The sequence below is a fragment of the Mus caroli genome, chromosome 16 (genome assembly GCF_900094665.2).
Source record: "Mus caroli chromosome 16, CAROLI_EIJ_v1.1, whole genome shotgun sequence".
Taxonomy (NCBI): domain Eukaryota; kingdom Metazoa; phylum Chordata; class Mammalia; order Rodentia; family Muridae; genus Mus; species Mus caroli.
This window is the reverse complement of record NC_034585.1, coordinates 52,614,682-52,630,102: the sequence shown is the minus strand read 5'-3', so window position 1 is coordinate 52,630,102 and position 15,421 is coordinate 52,614,682. Positions and strand designations below refer to the sequence as shown.

General features: G+C 38.2%; 1 protein-coding gene across 5 annotated transcripts in view; it reads right to left on the bottom strand.

Moving 5' to 3' along the window:
• Positions 1 to 417: 417 nt before the first annotated feature.
• Positions 418 to 15,421, bottom strand: part of Senp7 (SUMO specific peptidase 7) — a 114,940-nt gene continuing 99,936 nt past the window's right edge. For 4 of the 5 annotated variants that reach the window (XM_029470363.1, XM_029470364.1, XM_029470365.1 and 1 more), the window contains 8 exons: positions 13,307 to 13,429; positions 11,420 to 11,512; positions 10,849 to 10,973; positions 9,907 to 9,959; positions 6,263 to 6,306; positions 5,631 to 5,699; positions 4,272 to 4,422; positions 1,507 to 2,197 (listed from right to left, as the gene is read on the bottom strand). In XM_029470363.1, the coding sequence (XP_029326223.1) occupies positions 2,060 to 2,197; positions 4,272 to 4,422; positions 5,631 to 5,699; positions 6,263 to 6,306; positions 9,907 to 9,959; positions 10,849 to 10,973; positions 11,420 to 11,512; positions 13,307 to 13,429 (796 nt within the window). In that variant the 3' untranslated portion in view covers positions 1,507 to 2,059. Of the gene's footprint in view, positions 2,198 to 4,271; positions 4,423 to 5,630; positions 5,700 to 6,262; positions 6,307 to 9,906; positions 9,960 to 10,848; positions 10,974 to 11,419; positions 11,513 to 13,306; positions 13,430 to 15,421 lie in introns of all 5 variants that reach the window. The other variant, XM_021185135.2, reaches the window with a different exon arrangement.

Below are 15,421 nucleotides of genomic sequence, written 5' to 3'. Positions count from 1 at the left end.
CGGCCATCACTGGAAAGAGAGGCCCATTGGACATGCAAACTTTATATGCCCCAGTACAGGGGAACGCCAGGGCCAAAAAGTGGGAGTGGGTGGGTACAGAAGTGGGGGGGAGGGTATGGGGGACTTTTGGGATAGCATTGGAAATGTAATTGAGGAAAATACGTAATAAAAAAATTTCAAAAAAAAATGCTAGTGCTCAGAACATTTCATACTTAGCAGCGTTTTGGATTATGGATTTGGGGAACTCTTGTCTTATCGAGTTAAGCTGCTCAACTTGAAGTAACAATATTTCCCTTTTAACAAAAAGATAAGCAAATTAACTGCATATGTGTTAAAATGTGAAGAAAAATTAATTTGAACAACCAATTACATGGTATATGTAAGACACAATTAAAAATACATTGCTAGCAGTCCTTCATATTTAAGAAAAAAATTACAATTTAATGAATTGAAAACATGTTTAATACAAAATGTTGATATCCTCAAATCATTTCTACATGAATTTAGGAAAACAAATTTTAAACAGTCTCCAAAACATGATGAATGACCATGGTATCTTTGAAAAACACACAAACAAAACAGTTCAGAAATTACAATGTCTCACATACCTGCTTTGCAAAATTAGATATACAATACAATTAACAGCCACTTTAAAAAAATTCTCCCCAACACACATAAATTGGGAATGAATTATGCAATTAATGACAATTTTCATGTGAGATCTCCAAAAGCCACGTACCTCGAACAACGCAGAGAGTCAAGATCTGCAGAAGCCGAGGACACGGAGGCTGACTGACAACCAAGTCACTTGACTGGAAATGAAACTTTCAGACTTCTTGGTTTTATCTTAAATTACATTTGCTTCAAGTGCTTTACATACAGTTATAACTGTAAATCCAAGAGATGTTTAAAGTAATATTCTAAAACCCATTATTTGAGAAAAGAGTATGATTATGTCTCCTTCAAAATATTTCTAAGAGCATAAGGTTCTAAAATGTTTGTTAGATAACACCATCATCATCACATAAGTTCAGTAGAATTGTTACCTGAACATTTAATAAAATATTAAGTGCTGAATATGTGAGATCCACAGAGGATCATATAGCTTTAAAAACAATAACTTAAAAATATAAAAGCAATGAAAAATCTGGCTTTGCACATGAGCAGTGGGTAAACCAAACGATAAAAATCACATATTTGGTTCTAAATAATAAATACAAGTTTAACGGTATTCTTTGTTAAAATGATGAGGGTACCAATTTTACCTTTTATAGAAACTGTATACACACATTTTGGGGTAATGTAGGAATGAATATTTATATAGCTATGCATCAAATAAACAAAGCTTAGCTACATAGTATTTTAAAACTTATTTGGTATTAAAATTTGTTTCACATTTTATATGAACAGATGAGCTCATTTCTCAGATCCCTATATATATGACACTGAAATAAGTGGAGGAGGAAATCAGAGCAAAGTAGTTGCATTTAGTAATGGAGAATAAGCTGCACTTTGAAAGGGTAATTTTTAATATTTCTTTTTTTTTTCCACACTATACAGAAGAGATGCCGTGAATGGCATTTTCTGAAGCCTTGATACTAAGTTATTTTTTAAAAAAAAATACACAGTATTCATACTGCATGCTTGAGCTGCAAAGATTAGAATTACAATATGATGTGACTTGTCCACAAACCTGACAAGCACTGGGCTGGCACCAGGGAGGGCCTACCTCCCATCAACACCCAGTCATGTGGAAGTACAGATCACATAGGTTTATTACTCAGGAAAACATTCCCACATTACATATGCTATTGCATAATCCAAGCATATTTAGTCATAAAAATATCATATTTTTCAGATTTTAATTTCTATCTTATGAGTACTTTGTTCATCGCCTTCGGCTGTGAGAGCCCAAGGACTCAAACAAGATCACATGTACATTTCAACAATCTGTGATGTACTGTGAGTTAGTTACTTTCTTCTTTGTAAGCTGACACAGATGCTGGTAAGCGGCTTTCCAGGAAGCTTAGGGAGCGGGTGCCGTGTGTGCACAGATTAACTAGCAGCTGCCACCCTTCTGTTGCTGTAAGTGAAGTTTCAAAATGAGCTCTCGAATATCTTCCCGTTTGGTCTTTATTACATGGCGAGGAAACCATTTCTCCAAGTGAATTGGAAGTTCAAAGTTAACGATGGGATCCTAGTAAGAGAAAAGGAAAGAATGCCATCAGTGTGACATCATGATTTCAAATTTTTTAAATATCACTTTTATAGGAAACAACAAAAATGCTATCTTTCAAAAAGTAACAGTTCACTGCATACCACAGCAAACCGTTACACCTCGCCACTCACCCCAAGAACACAGTAAGTCTTCAGTTTCGACTAGGTGGCCATGGCTGCCATCTATTTTAGAACAATTTCATTCGATTGCTAACTTTCAAACATTAAAATTAAATAGTCTACTTTGTTACAATGCATGTTTGAGTGATGGTAATTGGTAAAAAATGACTCAGAAAAACCCAGAATTCAGATTACGTGGAACACATGTTACTATTGCTAAGCTGTTATGGAGAAAGCCCGGGTGATAAAGAACTCCAGAGTTGGAAGCATTAAAGTCCCACTAAAGGCTGTCCTTTAGGGGAGAAAACAGCTTCCAGAACAACTACGTTTCCATAAGATTAATTTAATGGCAAAGTTGAGCTACAACTACAATGTCATTTCTCCTGTTTAACTTTGTTTAACTGCTCTGGTTGCCATAGAAGGCTACCTTAGACTGTGCTGTGTAAAAGCCTAGCACAATGCCTTGCATCTCAAAGCACGATAGAAGAACAAACGGGCTGCCGTGGAACATCAGGGTGGACTTACTGACGGTGACCCTAGGGGCCAGTGCCTGAGTGATGGACTGATATTTTTATTAGAATTTGTATTGCTTTCATTATGGAAATCCAGTAGTTCTTCAAGCCTATAGTACACAAATGTACAAGATACGGGTTTAGAACTTTTAGCCGCCTCCTCCTAGGAATTTTATATTGTGATCCTATACTTAAAGTGTATTCTATTGACTGAGACGACCTTAAATGGAATTAAATAACAAAGTCAGAATATGTCACTAACAAGGCCCACTGAATACTATAAACTTCAAATCAAAATCAACTAGAAAACAATACTAGAGGGTCAAAACTGTCACAGTTAATGAAGTTCCAGTGTGGAAGAAAAAGGAGTCTAAGCACAATGTAACAATTACACGATGGTTTCTCTAACCATCTTTTACTATGCAGTGTCACACCCACACCCATACCCCAACATTAAAAGTCCCAAGTGCAGACAAGAATTCTGTAAATAAACTTCTGGTCAAAGGCCTGTCTTCATAAGAGACAGTGCTAGTGACAGCACTAAACAAGCTGGTGTGAGAGGCCTTGGCTCCCTGTCATTTAAAGATCTGTCTTTAATGTTGCTACACTCCAATACAGTGTCTATGGATTAGAAAATAACGGCCATGCTTCTAGTTGTGTTTCCTCAGCTATGGCATTCTGAGAGACTTAAGTAAATGGGTCTTTTTGCATAAGGAAATTTTTTTTTGTTGTATTTTATCTGCACCACTTGCTACTTCACTAAGCCTCTAGGACTCCAATTATGTAAAAATGAGACCTTAGTCCTATTAAACTTGTTGCTACTATTTCCTTCAAATTATTTAATTCTATCTTCTGCTGTATCTGATATGCTACCATGTGTGTCTAACCTGCAGCCCTGAGGCCGCATGAATCCCAGGATACCTATGAATATGACTGTATCTATGTCAAATGGATGGACATCCCCACAATCCACCTAGTGATGGTTTTATCCTTTTGAGTGAGAGCTTTTCTATGTTTTCTCATAATCTTGCTTCAGCTGCCTAATCATACAGGCATACATGCATGCATTACTACATTAAAAACTCCAAGTAAGTTCTTCACAGATTGTGTATGTTTTCACCTTTAAAATGTTCATTTGATATGTTCTGTATTTCATGTCTTCATCCATTTTGTTCATCTATGGCTTTCTTGGATTTAACAGAATAATCAAGTCATTTTAACCTTTTCAGATTCCCCTATCTTAGGTCACTGTGGTCTCCATGTCTTTTCTCTGATTCCCCTATCTTAGGTCACTGTGGTCTCCATGTCTTCTCTCCATCTCCCCGTGTCCATGCCTACTTACATTTTCCTGCCTGTCTGTCTGGCAGAGATCTGCAACTGCACATCAGTAACTGTGAATGAAAACTCTGTGTCGGCACACACCTGGAAAAAGCTCTCCACATACTGCAACAAATAGACTCCACAGTCGCTGCTGTTATCCTGCTTAGGGACTTTGGGGCACAGGTCAACCATGTTGGTTTTACTGAATTCACGGTGCGTTTTTCGTTTTACCTCCCACTCTACCTCCAAATACCTGAAATAATCAATGAGGAAAATGGCTTGAGCAGAAACCTTCATCAGTCAGCAACACTTTCTACAAAGGAAGAAAAATCTCCTTCACAGTATCTACTGCTTTAAATTCAATTTCCAAAGACAGATTTTTCACAATACAACCATAATTTATGAGCCTTCATAAATGCCACTGTGAAGAAAGTGATATGATTTTCAAATAAAAGGTAGAGTTCTCAACAACATCATGTTCACAGTTCAGAAAACAAAGTTATTTATATTATGAAGTAAGCCAACACATGGCTTTTAAATTGTGTTTCTTTCTAGCACAGATATTAAATTACAGAATTCTTCTCTAGTGCCAAACTGGTAAAGCACTTCCTAGCAAAGGTTCTGGCTGTGATTCCTTACGACCTGGATTAGACGCCCAGAACCCACATAGTGGAAAGAGACAACCAAGTGTCACAAGTTGTCATCTAACCTCCACACCTAGGTCCAGACCCAAACATCTATCTCTCTCTCCTCTCTCTCTCTCTCTCTCTCTCTCTCTCTCTCTCACACACACACACACACACACTAATAGAAATTTACGAGTTTCTACTTTCTTTTCAGGTTTTATTTTGGATACTCACCAATATCTGCAATACTGTTGTATAAAATGGTGGTTTTATTCAATTATAAATACAAATTTTGAATTTACCTTTGACAAATCTAAATCCTTCACTATTAACACATAATAAAGGATGTTGTTAGCAATCAGATATCCAGGTTCATGTTATATGTTAAAAATATAATTATTATGCTAGGTAGTGATGGCATACAGCTTTAATCCTAGTACTCAGGAGGCAGAAACAAGCAGATCTCTGACCTCAAGGCTAGCCTGTTCTACAGAATAAGTTCCAGGACAGTCTGGACAGGCTACAAAGAAAAACCCTGTCTTGAAAAATGATATGCATATGTAAAAAGGAGATTGATAGTATCATGAATATACATATATATGTAACCAGAATCTATTATAGTCCAATGCCCTTCAAGGCTGACCTTGAATTCATAGTCCTGTCAGGATGCAGCACTGTCTCTGAGTGTTGGATTGTAGGACAATTTTGCTACCCACCCCCCATCTGCAGGACTTATTAATACTGAAGGTATTTAGTTTTGAGTAATACAGAAGGTAGTTTCAAAAATGCTGAGGTTTTACATAACAGACTGAATGTAAAAGGTGTCATTACTTACTCTCGTAAGTTCTGAACTGTGTTTTGTATAGAAGCAGCTTTCAGGGAGTCTAGTATGAGAATACATGGCCTTTAAAACACAAAGGAAGAAATCAAGATATAGAGATTCATAAAGACGAATGCCAAAGTACAAACAAAGAAAAAAAAAAAAAAAACATCCAGGACTGGTGAGATAGTTTAGCAGGTAATTGCCTCTAAGTCTCATGCCCTGGCTTCAATATTGGGTAGAAGGAAAGAACTGATTCCCAAAAGCTGTCCTAAAACCTTCATATATGTGACTGTGCCATGGAATCTGAAACCCCTTAACAAACACACATTTATTAAAATGGATGGATGAATGGATGGATGAACAGACAGACAGACAGATAGAAAGACAAGATATTGTAGCTTTGGTTCAGAGCACTTGTTCTTGCAGAAGATAAGGGCTTGGTACCCAGTATCCACACTGTAGCTCACAATTATCTGTAACTCCAGTTCCAAGGGATCCAAAACCCTCTTCTGACCTCTGCAGTGTTGCCTAGCACACATATGGTACACATATGCACATGTAGGCAAAACACTCATACACATAAAATAAATCTTTAAAACTATATCATTTTCTAACTTTGTATTATCATTGGAATATGTACTTACCGCTTACACATTTTCTTTGGTACTGACATGTTCACCTCGGTACTCTGAAATAACATGAATGTTGTCTTACAATTAAAGCTAGTTTAAATACATTGATAGCCACTCATTCCTTAAAGTGCTTCAAATACTGAAATTAACTTTACAAATCAGAATTCTTTCCTCCACAGTTCACTTCAAAACAAAGCAAGCTCACTTCACTTCCCAAAGCTCACTGCTGGAACACTTTCTTCCTGACCCTGGGCATGCTCCAACCTGGCCTAAGCAGGAATATAACATTTTCTTTTTATTTGTTTATTATTGTAAAGACAAATAAGATAACTTGTCTCTACACACATTCTGTTACTTAGCTGTCTTAGTTAGGGTTTCCATTGCTGTGAAGAGATACCTGACCAAGGCAACTCTTATAAAGGACAACATTTAATTAGGGCTGGCTTACAGGTTCAGAGGTTCAGTCCATTATCAAGACAGGAAGCATGGCAGTGTGCATGCAAGCATGGCACTGGAGAAAGCTGAGAGTTCTACACCTGGTCCACAGGCAGACAGAAAAAGACTGGCTTCCAGGAAGCTAGGAGAAAGGTTTCTCAAATCCCACCCCCACGGTGACACACTTCTTTCAACAAGGCCACACCTACTTCAACAAGGCCATACCTCCTAATAGTGCCACTGCCTGAGCCAAACATATTCAAACTACCACATTCCACTCCCTGGCCCCCATAGGCTAGTTCAAACACATGATCTCAAACATATGAGTCTTTTGGGGGGCCATACCTAGCCATAGCATAATGCAAAATACATTTTGTCCATCTTCAAAAGTCCCATAGTCTGTAACAGTCTCTACAATGTTAGAAGTCCAAAGTTCAAAGTCTCTTCTGAGATTCATCTCTTAACGGTAAGCTATTAAGAAATCAAAATCAAAAAGCAGATCACATACCTCCAACATCATGCAGAATATACATTACCATTCCAAAATGTCATGGTAAGGAAATATTGGACCAAAGCAAGCCATCTGGGCATACTCCAAACTCAGCATCTCCATGTCTAATTTCAAAGCACTCTTCAGATCTCCAACTCCTTTATCTTTGTTGACTGAAACAAGCTTCCTTCTCTTGGGCTGGTTCTACTCCTCGTTAGCAGATTTCCTCGGCAGGTATCCCACAGCTCTGACATCTCTAACTTCTTGGGGTATCCAACGTTACTTCAATTTCATAGCTTCTTGTTCCAATGTCTGGGATCCACACATGATTCTGGGCTTCTCAAAAGGGCTTGGGTCATTCCTCCAGCTCTGCCCTCTGTAGCACTATAGGTGCTGGTTGACTCCACAGCTGCTGCTGCTCTTAGTGATGATCCCATGGTACTGGCATCTCCAAAGCATTGGGGTCTTCCATTGCAACTAGACTTCACCAATAGGCTCTCTTCACAGTGTCAAGCCTCAACTTCATGACCCCTTCAGTCCTGGCCCTTCAACGGCAACTGAGGCTGCACCTTCACCAATGGCCTTCCATGGCCTCTCACAGTATCAACCTCAGCAACTCTCCATGACCCCTTCATGATGTCAAAACCAGTACCACCTGGGTGACTCCTACATATTAACAAGCCCAATGCAGCATGAAGTACCACCTTGGCTACCTCTATCTAGAACACAGGTTCTTTGTTCTCTCAGAAAAATACTTCCCAGAAGACTTTGCCTCAGTAGTGCTGGTCTCTTCTTAACCACCACAAATTTCGTAGCTCGAGCTAACCAGAATCAATTGTCCCAGTAGTCTCCTCTCCTCTTGACTCAAAAGCCAGAGCTATATGGCCAAAGCTGCTAAGTTCTGCTGCTTGCTGGGGCTGGAACATGCCCCCCTTGTTCTATTACATTATTACCAGCTTTCTGTTTTCCAATTCCATCACTGTGTAAGCTTGGCTGTCCTAAAACTTGCTCTGTAGATTGACCTTGAACTCAAGAGATCTGCATGACTCTGTCTTCCTGAGTTCTGGGACTGGAGGTGTGAACTACCACACCTGGACCTAAGCTTTTTTCTATTTTGAACTTGCTCTGTCCCAGGCTGGCCTTGAACTCAAATATCTGTTTGTCTCCTGAGATTAAAGGTATGTGCCACCATGTTGAGCCTAAGCTTTTTATGGCCACTATTCCTCAAGAGTAGTGTCTTCCAACCTCAAGATCTGAATCACACTTGTGCTCTCCATTTCTGGATTGTAGTTCATTTCAGATTAAAAGTCCAAATAAAAACAATAACCAAGTCCCTTGTTCAACTGCAAAAGCCTAAGCTTAGCTGGGTGGGATCTTGTTCACTCCATATGCCATTTAATATCCTTGAACTCAGGATTTAGCTTCATTCCACTTCCTGGTGCTCCTTTCTTCTTTCATCCATACATTTTGTATTTTTTTTTCTTCCTATGCTTGCTACTTTTCATTAAAATGCTCTTCATAAGAGTGAAACTTAATAGCCACACAATAGAATATATACCAGGCTCTTTTGAGACTTCCTTTGTCAAAGCAATTAATCTTGATCTTTTCATCTTTTAGTCCCAGGCAGACTCTTTGGACAATGGCAAAAAGCAGCCACATTCTTTACCAAAATACTATAAGAAGAGTCTCTAGGCCACATATTAAAATTCTTCTCCTCTGAAACATCTAGAGCCAGGACCCTACAGTTCAAATCACCCACAGCACTAATGTCTTCCATACTCCTTCTAGAATATCCCATTAAGTCCCAACTAAAACATTCCATTGCTTTCTAAATCCAAAGTCCCCAAATCCACATTCCTCCAAAGAAAAACATGATCAGGCCTATCATAGCAATACCCAAGTCCTTGGTACAAACTTCTATCTCTAGGTTTCCATTGCTGTGAAGAGACTCCATGACCAAGGCAACTCTTAAAAAGGACAATGTTTAACTGGGGCTAGCTTACAGGTTCAGAGGTTCGGCCCATTATCATCACGGTGGGAAGCATGGCAGTGTGCATGCAAGCATGGTGCCAGAGAAAGAGCTGAGAGATCTGCATCTTGTTCCAAAGGCAGACAGAAAAAAAGACTGCTTTCCAGGCAGCTAGGAAGAAGCTCTCTCAAATCCCACCTCCCACAGTGACACACTTCCTCCAAGAAGGCCACACCTCCTAATAGTGCCACTCCCTGGGCCAAGCATATTCAAACCACCACATCAACTAAGGCTGTAGAGTCATATTTCTTCCCTTCGGAGCACGCGCACGCGTACACGCGCACACGCGCGCACACACACACACACACACACACACACACACACACACACAAAGAGTTTTAATTTGCCTTTGATCTAAACCAAAGGCTGAGAAGGAATCAGGGTATATTTATCTATGATAAGAGTAAACATATTAGCAATTGTGGGTTTCGCTGACAATGATTTTGCTTATAAGTTCCTGAATCTTAGTGCCATTATGTTTCTAAATGAAAAAATGAATTTCCAAGGGAGGAAGTAAACACAAACTACTAAAGAACTTCATTTTCTTTCCCAAAAATTGTTGAGATAATCAAAAAGGACCACAATTTAATTATGAGCCACTAATAGCCTTTTCAATACAGTTAGGTAGGACCCCATTTTATAATGAACTTTTCATGTTTATAAGTGTTTTCCTTTCTTCACATCTGGATAGAACATACTTACTTGGGAATCCTCTGCACTCGTGGACACAGTTGAAGTGGTATGTGGATCATTATCTAATAATAAATAAGTCACTATGAGTCTTTATTCTGTGTTAACACAGATAATATAGATAATCTAAACTTTAAGATGCAGTCAAAGTACTAATTAAAGAAACACTATTTTTTTATAGTCAGTATTATGGGAAAACTTAGTCAAGTGAATAAAACTGATAAGAGCTGGTTGTTATCACATAATATAGAAACCTCAGAGCGAAAACCTGAAATACAAATTGGCTGGGCCCATTTCCTCTGAAAAGGCTACTTCAAATACAGCCCACTAATAACACTGTGTGCTGTGATGCGGAGGGTCATTGACTAGTCATGTTCTTCTACCTTTCAAAACTCAAAAGGACAAGAAAAGATGGAAAATAAACAGGTGTCCCCACAGTGTTTCTCCTTCCCCTCTACAGGTTATGGATAATATTAGTAAAAACAAAACAAAACAAACTGCTACCAATTTTGCTTGTTATTTAGGTTACAGCTACAAAACAACACCTGATTCTTAAATTTTTTTTCAAAGAAATTAGGCTCATTCGCTTATTTAAAATTAGATGTCACAAGAAAATTATAGAAGAAATATGGGTGTCTATGTTGACTCTGAGTTATTAGTACATGAGAAATATAATAAGTGAGTGATTTAAGCTATGCCTCAAGAGTCATTCCATGAATTCAGAGTCATGTTAGAAAGCTATTTTCTTAAAATGCTGTAATAGAACTTAGCATCAAGACTATGATTTTAGAGTTACATTATGTATAATCCTGGGTATTCTAAAAAATTCAAACATTTTTACTCTTCTAATATGTTTAATAATAAATGGGTAGACTGTTAGCTTCATATTGTTTTACTTAATCTGCTTATTACCAGGATTATTATTAAAAATGGTGCATTAACACTGAATGCCACCTGTCATTTTGTGGTCATGTTGAGACTGCTGACCCTGGAACTGTTGGGACACAGTTTGTGGACAATCTTCATACACAGCCTCTTCTAGCCATGGGAAACAAATGACTGCAAGATACCAGTGAGACCTGTTGAAAAGAACTGCAATCTTAATAACATGCCAATCAGAACGTAGAAGAATCTTCTAGAACTACATCTGCGACAGAAGATATGATAACCTTTTTACTTATTGTGAAAACATCTACTACAGTAACTCATATAAGATCCACATGAAGAGCCACAATTACCAAGGCCGTAAATAAAACTTCAAACTTTATCTACCTTCATACATTCGGTATTTTCTTTTCAAAATCTCTTTTAATAAAAAAAGACCCATAACATCACTTATTGCATTAGAATTTAGTTCTAATACAATTAACTCAATTGCCTTAGTTATTATAACATTTGAGACATTTGTTATCTTTTTCTACTAAAAACTTAAGTGACTTCTGCATTGTGTAGCCTTTTTATTGACTATACCTCAAATATCTTTTCTTAACCCTTAACTGGCTTTCAAATACTCAAAAATGCTTACGATTCATTAACAGGTACAAAGATGTAGTCTTTATTAAAAATGTTGATATGACGAGTCCATGTTCTCACTCTTCGGTGTCTCCTCTGAGCCACTCTAAGAAAATGAAAGACATAGATTTAATTTTTAAATTGTAATTTAAGCCATAGAACTGAAAGGTAAAAGTTTTTTATTTAAGGTATGCAATTAAAAGCTATCTTTTACACTTTAAATGCTAGGTTTATTAAGTCACCATCTTAAAATATGTACTTTATCATATCAGAACTATATTTCACTGTTCTTATGTCTAGTCCCATATAAACAGTAATGGAGGAAACAGAGTAGAGGCAGTACACTGCTACAGGCTTTGTAGACTCCGAAGTGTGCTCAGCAGTGAGCACAAACACCTTCAAACCTAATTCTGTCTGCTTTGCTCCACTTAGAGATAACACAGAGGATCACCAGACCTTTACAAAATTATCCAGCTGCTCTGTGGTACGTGTTAAAGCCTAGTGGAGGAGGTGAAATGAGGGTTCTGTCTTTAATTTTAAACATAAGCTTCATCTCCCTTCAGTCACACATAAGGAAAGGACAGGATAAAGTTAAGAGCACCGCTGAGCCTCATCCACTCTCCTTCCAGTTCTTCAGCAGGTTTCTTATTACTTCCCTGAGAACAAGTAACAAAAAGGACCTGAACTGTCCAAAATGAATTTAAGGAAGGTGAAAGAAAGCACACAAGAAATGATTAAAGGTGTGCGCCACCACTGCCCAGTTTTTTTACTCAGTTCCTAATTGTAAAATATCCCTAATTAAATATCTAACAGTTCTCCCTATTTAGTAAGAGGCATTATTATTATCTTCTGTTTTTACTTCCTATTATTTTCCAGTTACTGAGCAAGGCACTGGAAAGAGTGTGGAAACTAGAAAGACTCTGACCTCACAGAAAGCTAGGATTACCAACAAATAGGAAACAGCACGATTATAGCTCTCACTGTGAAATACAAGTGCTAGAAAAGATTTCAACCGCCTGCAAGATCTATTCATTGAGTTAATACTAATTGCTGTACATGGAGCAAGGGTCTGTAAAGCAGTCTATGCTATCATTCCTACCTGAGTTCCTATTATCTAATAAATAATAACTATTTCTTCATTTTTTTCTAGTCCTATCTACTGCTCAAGTGTTAATAATTTAAAAAACTAAATAGAGAAATTTAGCAAAATTATGCAAATAAGAATGGTATTTCAATAGTTATCATAACTTAATGTAATAGCATGTCAGCAAGGCATATTAATCAGAGGGAAAATAACAGCTCTACACTTTTATAACAGGAAGTACGCATTTTAAAAGGCCAGTGAGGTACTGAAGAAGAGCCTCGTGGGAACTGCTCTAGCCCTGGGGTGCAGAGAAAGGAGAGCAGCAGCGCCTCCAAGTGGAAGGTAAAGGTCTGGTAGCCACGACCAGTAAGCTCCACAGGGGAAATACAACCTCTGATAAAATCACAGTCCAAAGCAAGAAGGGTAGGGGAGACAGTCTGACTTTTCACTCCTTGTGGCCTACGAAAACCAACCTCCCTCTTACAGAGTGAACGGCAAAAGGTAAGAAATGGTTCTCAAAGCAGAGGAAGCTGTGACCCGCAGGATGCTTCCTCTTGGTAGTATTACAACGATGCTACTTCACAGGGAGCATGAATAGCTTTATTTAACGCTTCAGAGTTAGAGAGTTGGCTCAGCTGGTTAGGCCAGCTGCCGTCAGCCTGGCGAGTTGGCTCAGTCTCCGGGAACCACATGGTAGGAGAGTGGACTCCCTCAGCTGCACCCTGGCCTTCACTTGCATGCCGTGCACCCCACCACACACACACATACACACACACACGGTCCTCTTACAACCTCAGTTACATTACACTGACTTACGATAGATCTGGATTATCTTCTGTTAAATTATTTTCCTTTCTTGTCAAGCATTTATAGAAAAAGCTACTAAAAATGTGACTTCGCTCAACAAGTTCATCTGATGCCTTCTCCAATAGAAGATACCTGTAAAATAGCAAGCCCACAAAGAAAACTGTGTTTAGAATTTATTTGGTTTTCTTTGATTACCTTTTATTAACTGGGAATTACTCTTACATCCAGTTAAACTCAAAGACATTTAGCATTTTTCTACGATTTGGGCTTTCACCTTCTTCTTTAGTTATCATTTGCCTTTCAAAATAATCACTTAAAGTAGAAATTGCCCACTTATTTAATAAATATTTATCAAATTGCTAACATGTTTTTAAGCATCACATTTACACTGAAGACAAAAAAAAAAATATGGGCTAGGATGGCAGTATAAGAAACATAAATCACAATCTAAACAAGTGAAATTTCAAGAGAATGTAGACCAAGTAATCACATGATAAATATAAGACTGCGGCGAGTATAATCTAGAAAACACACGTACTAAGTGGGGTATTTCCAGCTTAAATTGTTAATCTACCTCCATATTAAAGTACTCCTTCCATGTCACTTTATTACCTGCTTAGTGATTACAGCCTTCATAATCAAAAAGCTGCTATTGTTGATAGCCTACTCTGCTTTAATAGTTTAATAACTTTAGATAGCTAAGTAGCTGAAGTATACAGATCAGAGTGCTGAAAAGGAAAGCGTGCAGAGACAGAGAACTCAGGACAGCTTGCAGCTCCTCACATCTTCCATATCACTCTGATCTGTGTGTCTGCGTGTGTGGAAGGATGAGGGAAGTATCACGTTAGAGAAAAATCACCCATTATGGTAACAGGGAATGGCAGACAGAATTCACCCAGACCAATAGAATAGTATCTATTCCTACCAGTGAAACTGGGCAACCTTGTAATTCATGAGACAACAGAGACAGTACCTGATAGAGTCCTTCCTTGGTAATAGCAATCAGTTTGTTACTCTCATTTTAACAAACGATAAACACACCCGTATCTTTAAAAACAAACTCTTGAAACTACCACACAACTTTCAGATAATGTAACCATGTCTCAGAAAGCTGAAACACTTCAAGAAACTAAACAATATTCAATCTTCCTTAAAAAATATCAAACATGCAAAGCTACAAAGCATGACTCATAAAAAAGAAAAAACAGCACCTAATGCCAATCCATAATTTACACAGGCAGATAGATAGATAGATAGATAGATAGATAGACAGACAGACAGACAGACAGAAAGATAGATGTCATTAGAATTGTATTCCCATGTGGAAGATAAAATAAACTAAACTGAATTTCTAGAGACTTTAAGGTGTATGCCTATAAATTTGTGATAATGTGAGATCCTGAGCCTTTGGGACTAGAATAAAATAAAATTATGAATAAAAATGGCAGTCTAAATGATAGTAATTTTATTTGAGAAGGAACTCTTAAGGTCTAAACCACCAACCAAGGAGTACACATGGAGGGACCCATGACTCCAGCTGCGTATGTAGCAGAGGATGGCCTTGTTGGGTATCAATGGGAGGGGAGACTCTTGGTCCCATGAAGGCTCAATGGATGCCCCAGTGAAGGGGAATTCAAGGGCGGGAAGGCACACAACCTCATAGAAGCAAGAGGAGGGGGAGTGGGATAGAGGGTTTCTGGGGAGGGGGGATCTGGAAAGGGGATAACATTTGAAATGTAAATAAATAAAATATCCAATAAAAAAAAGAGAAAAAAATTAGATCTTTCAATCAGGAGCTAGAATTTTTTAGTCTAGAGATATAATATAAAGTAAAAAATAAAAACAAATTTTCTTTGCATGAAAAGGCTTTAGGAGTTATATTGTTCTTGGCTTTTTTGTTTTTTGTTTTGGTTTGTTTGGTTGGATGGTTGGCTGGCTGGCTGGCTGGCTGGTTGGTTGGTTGGTTGGCTGGTTGGCTGGCTGGTTGGTTGGCTGGCTGGCTGGCTGGTTGTTTGGTTGGCTGGTTGGCTGGTTGGTTGGTTGGCTGGTTGGCTGGTTGGCTGGCTGGTTAGTTGGCTGGCTGGCTGGCTGGTTGTTTGGTTGGCTGGTTGGCTGGTTGGTTGG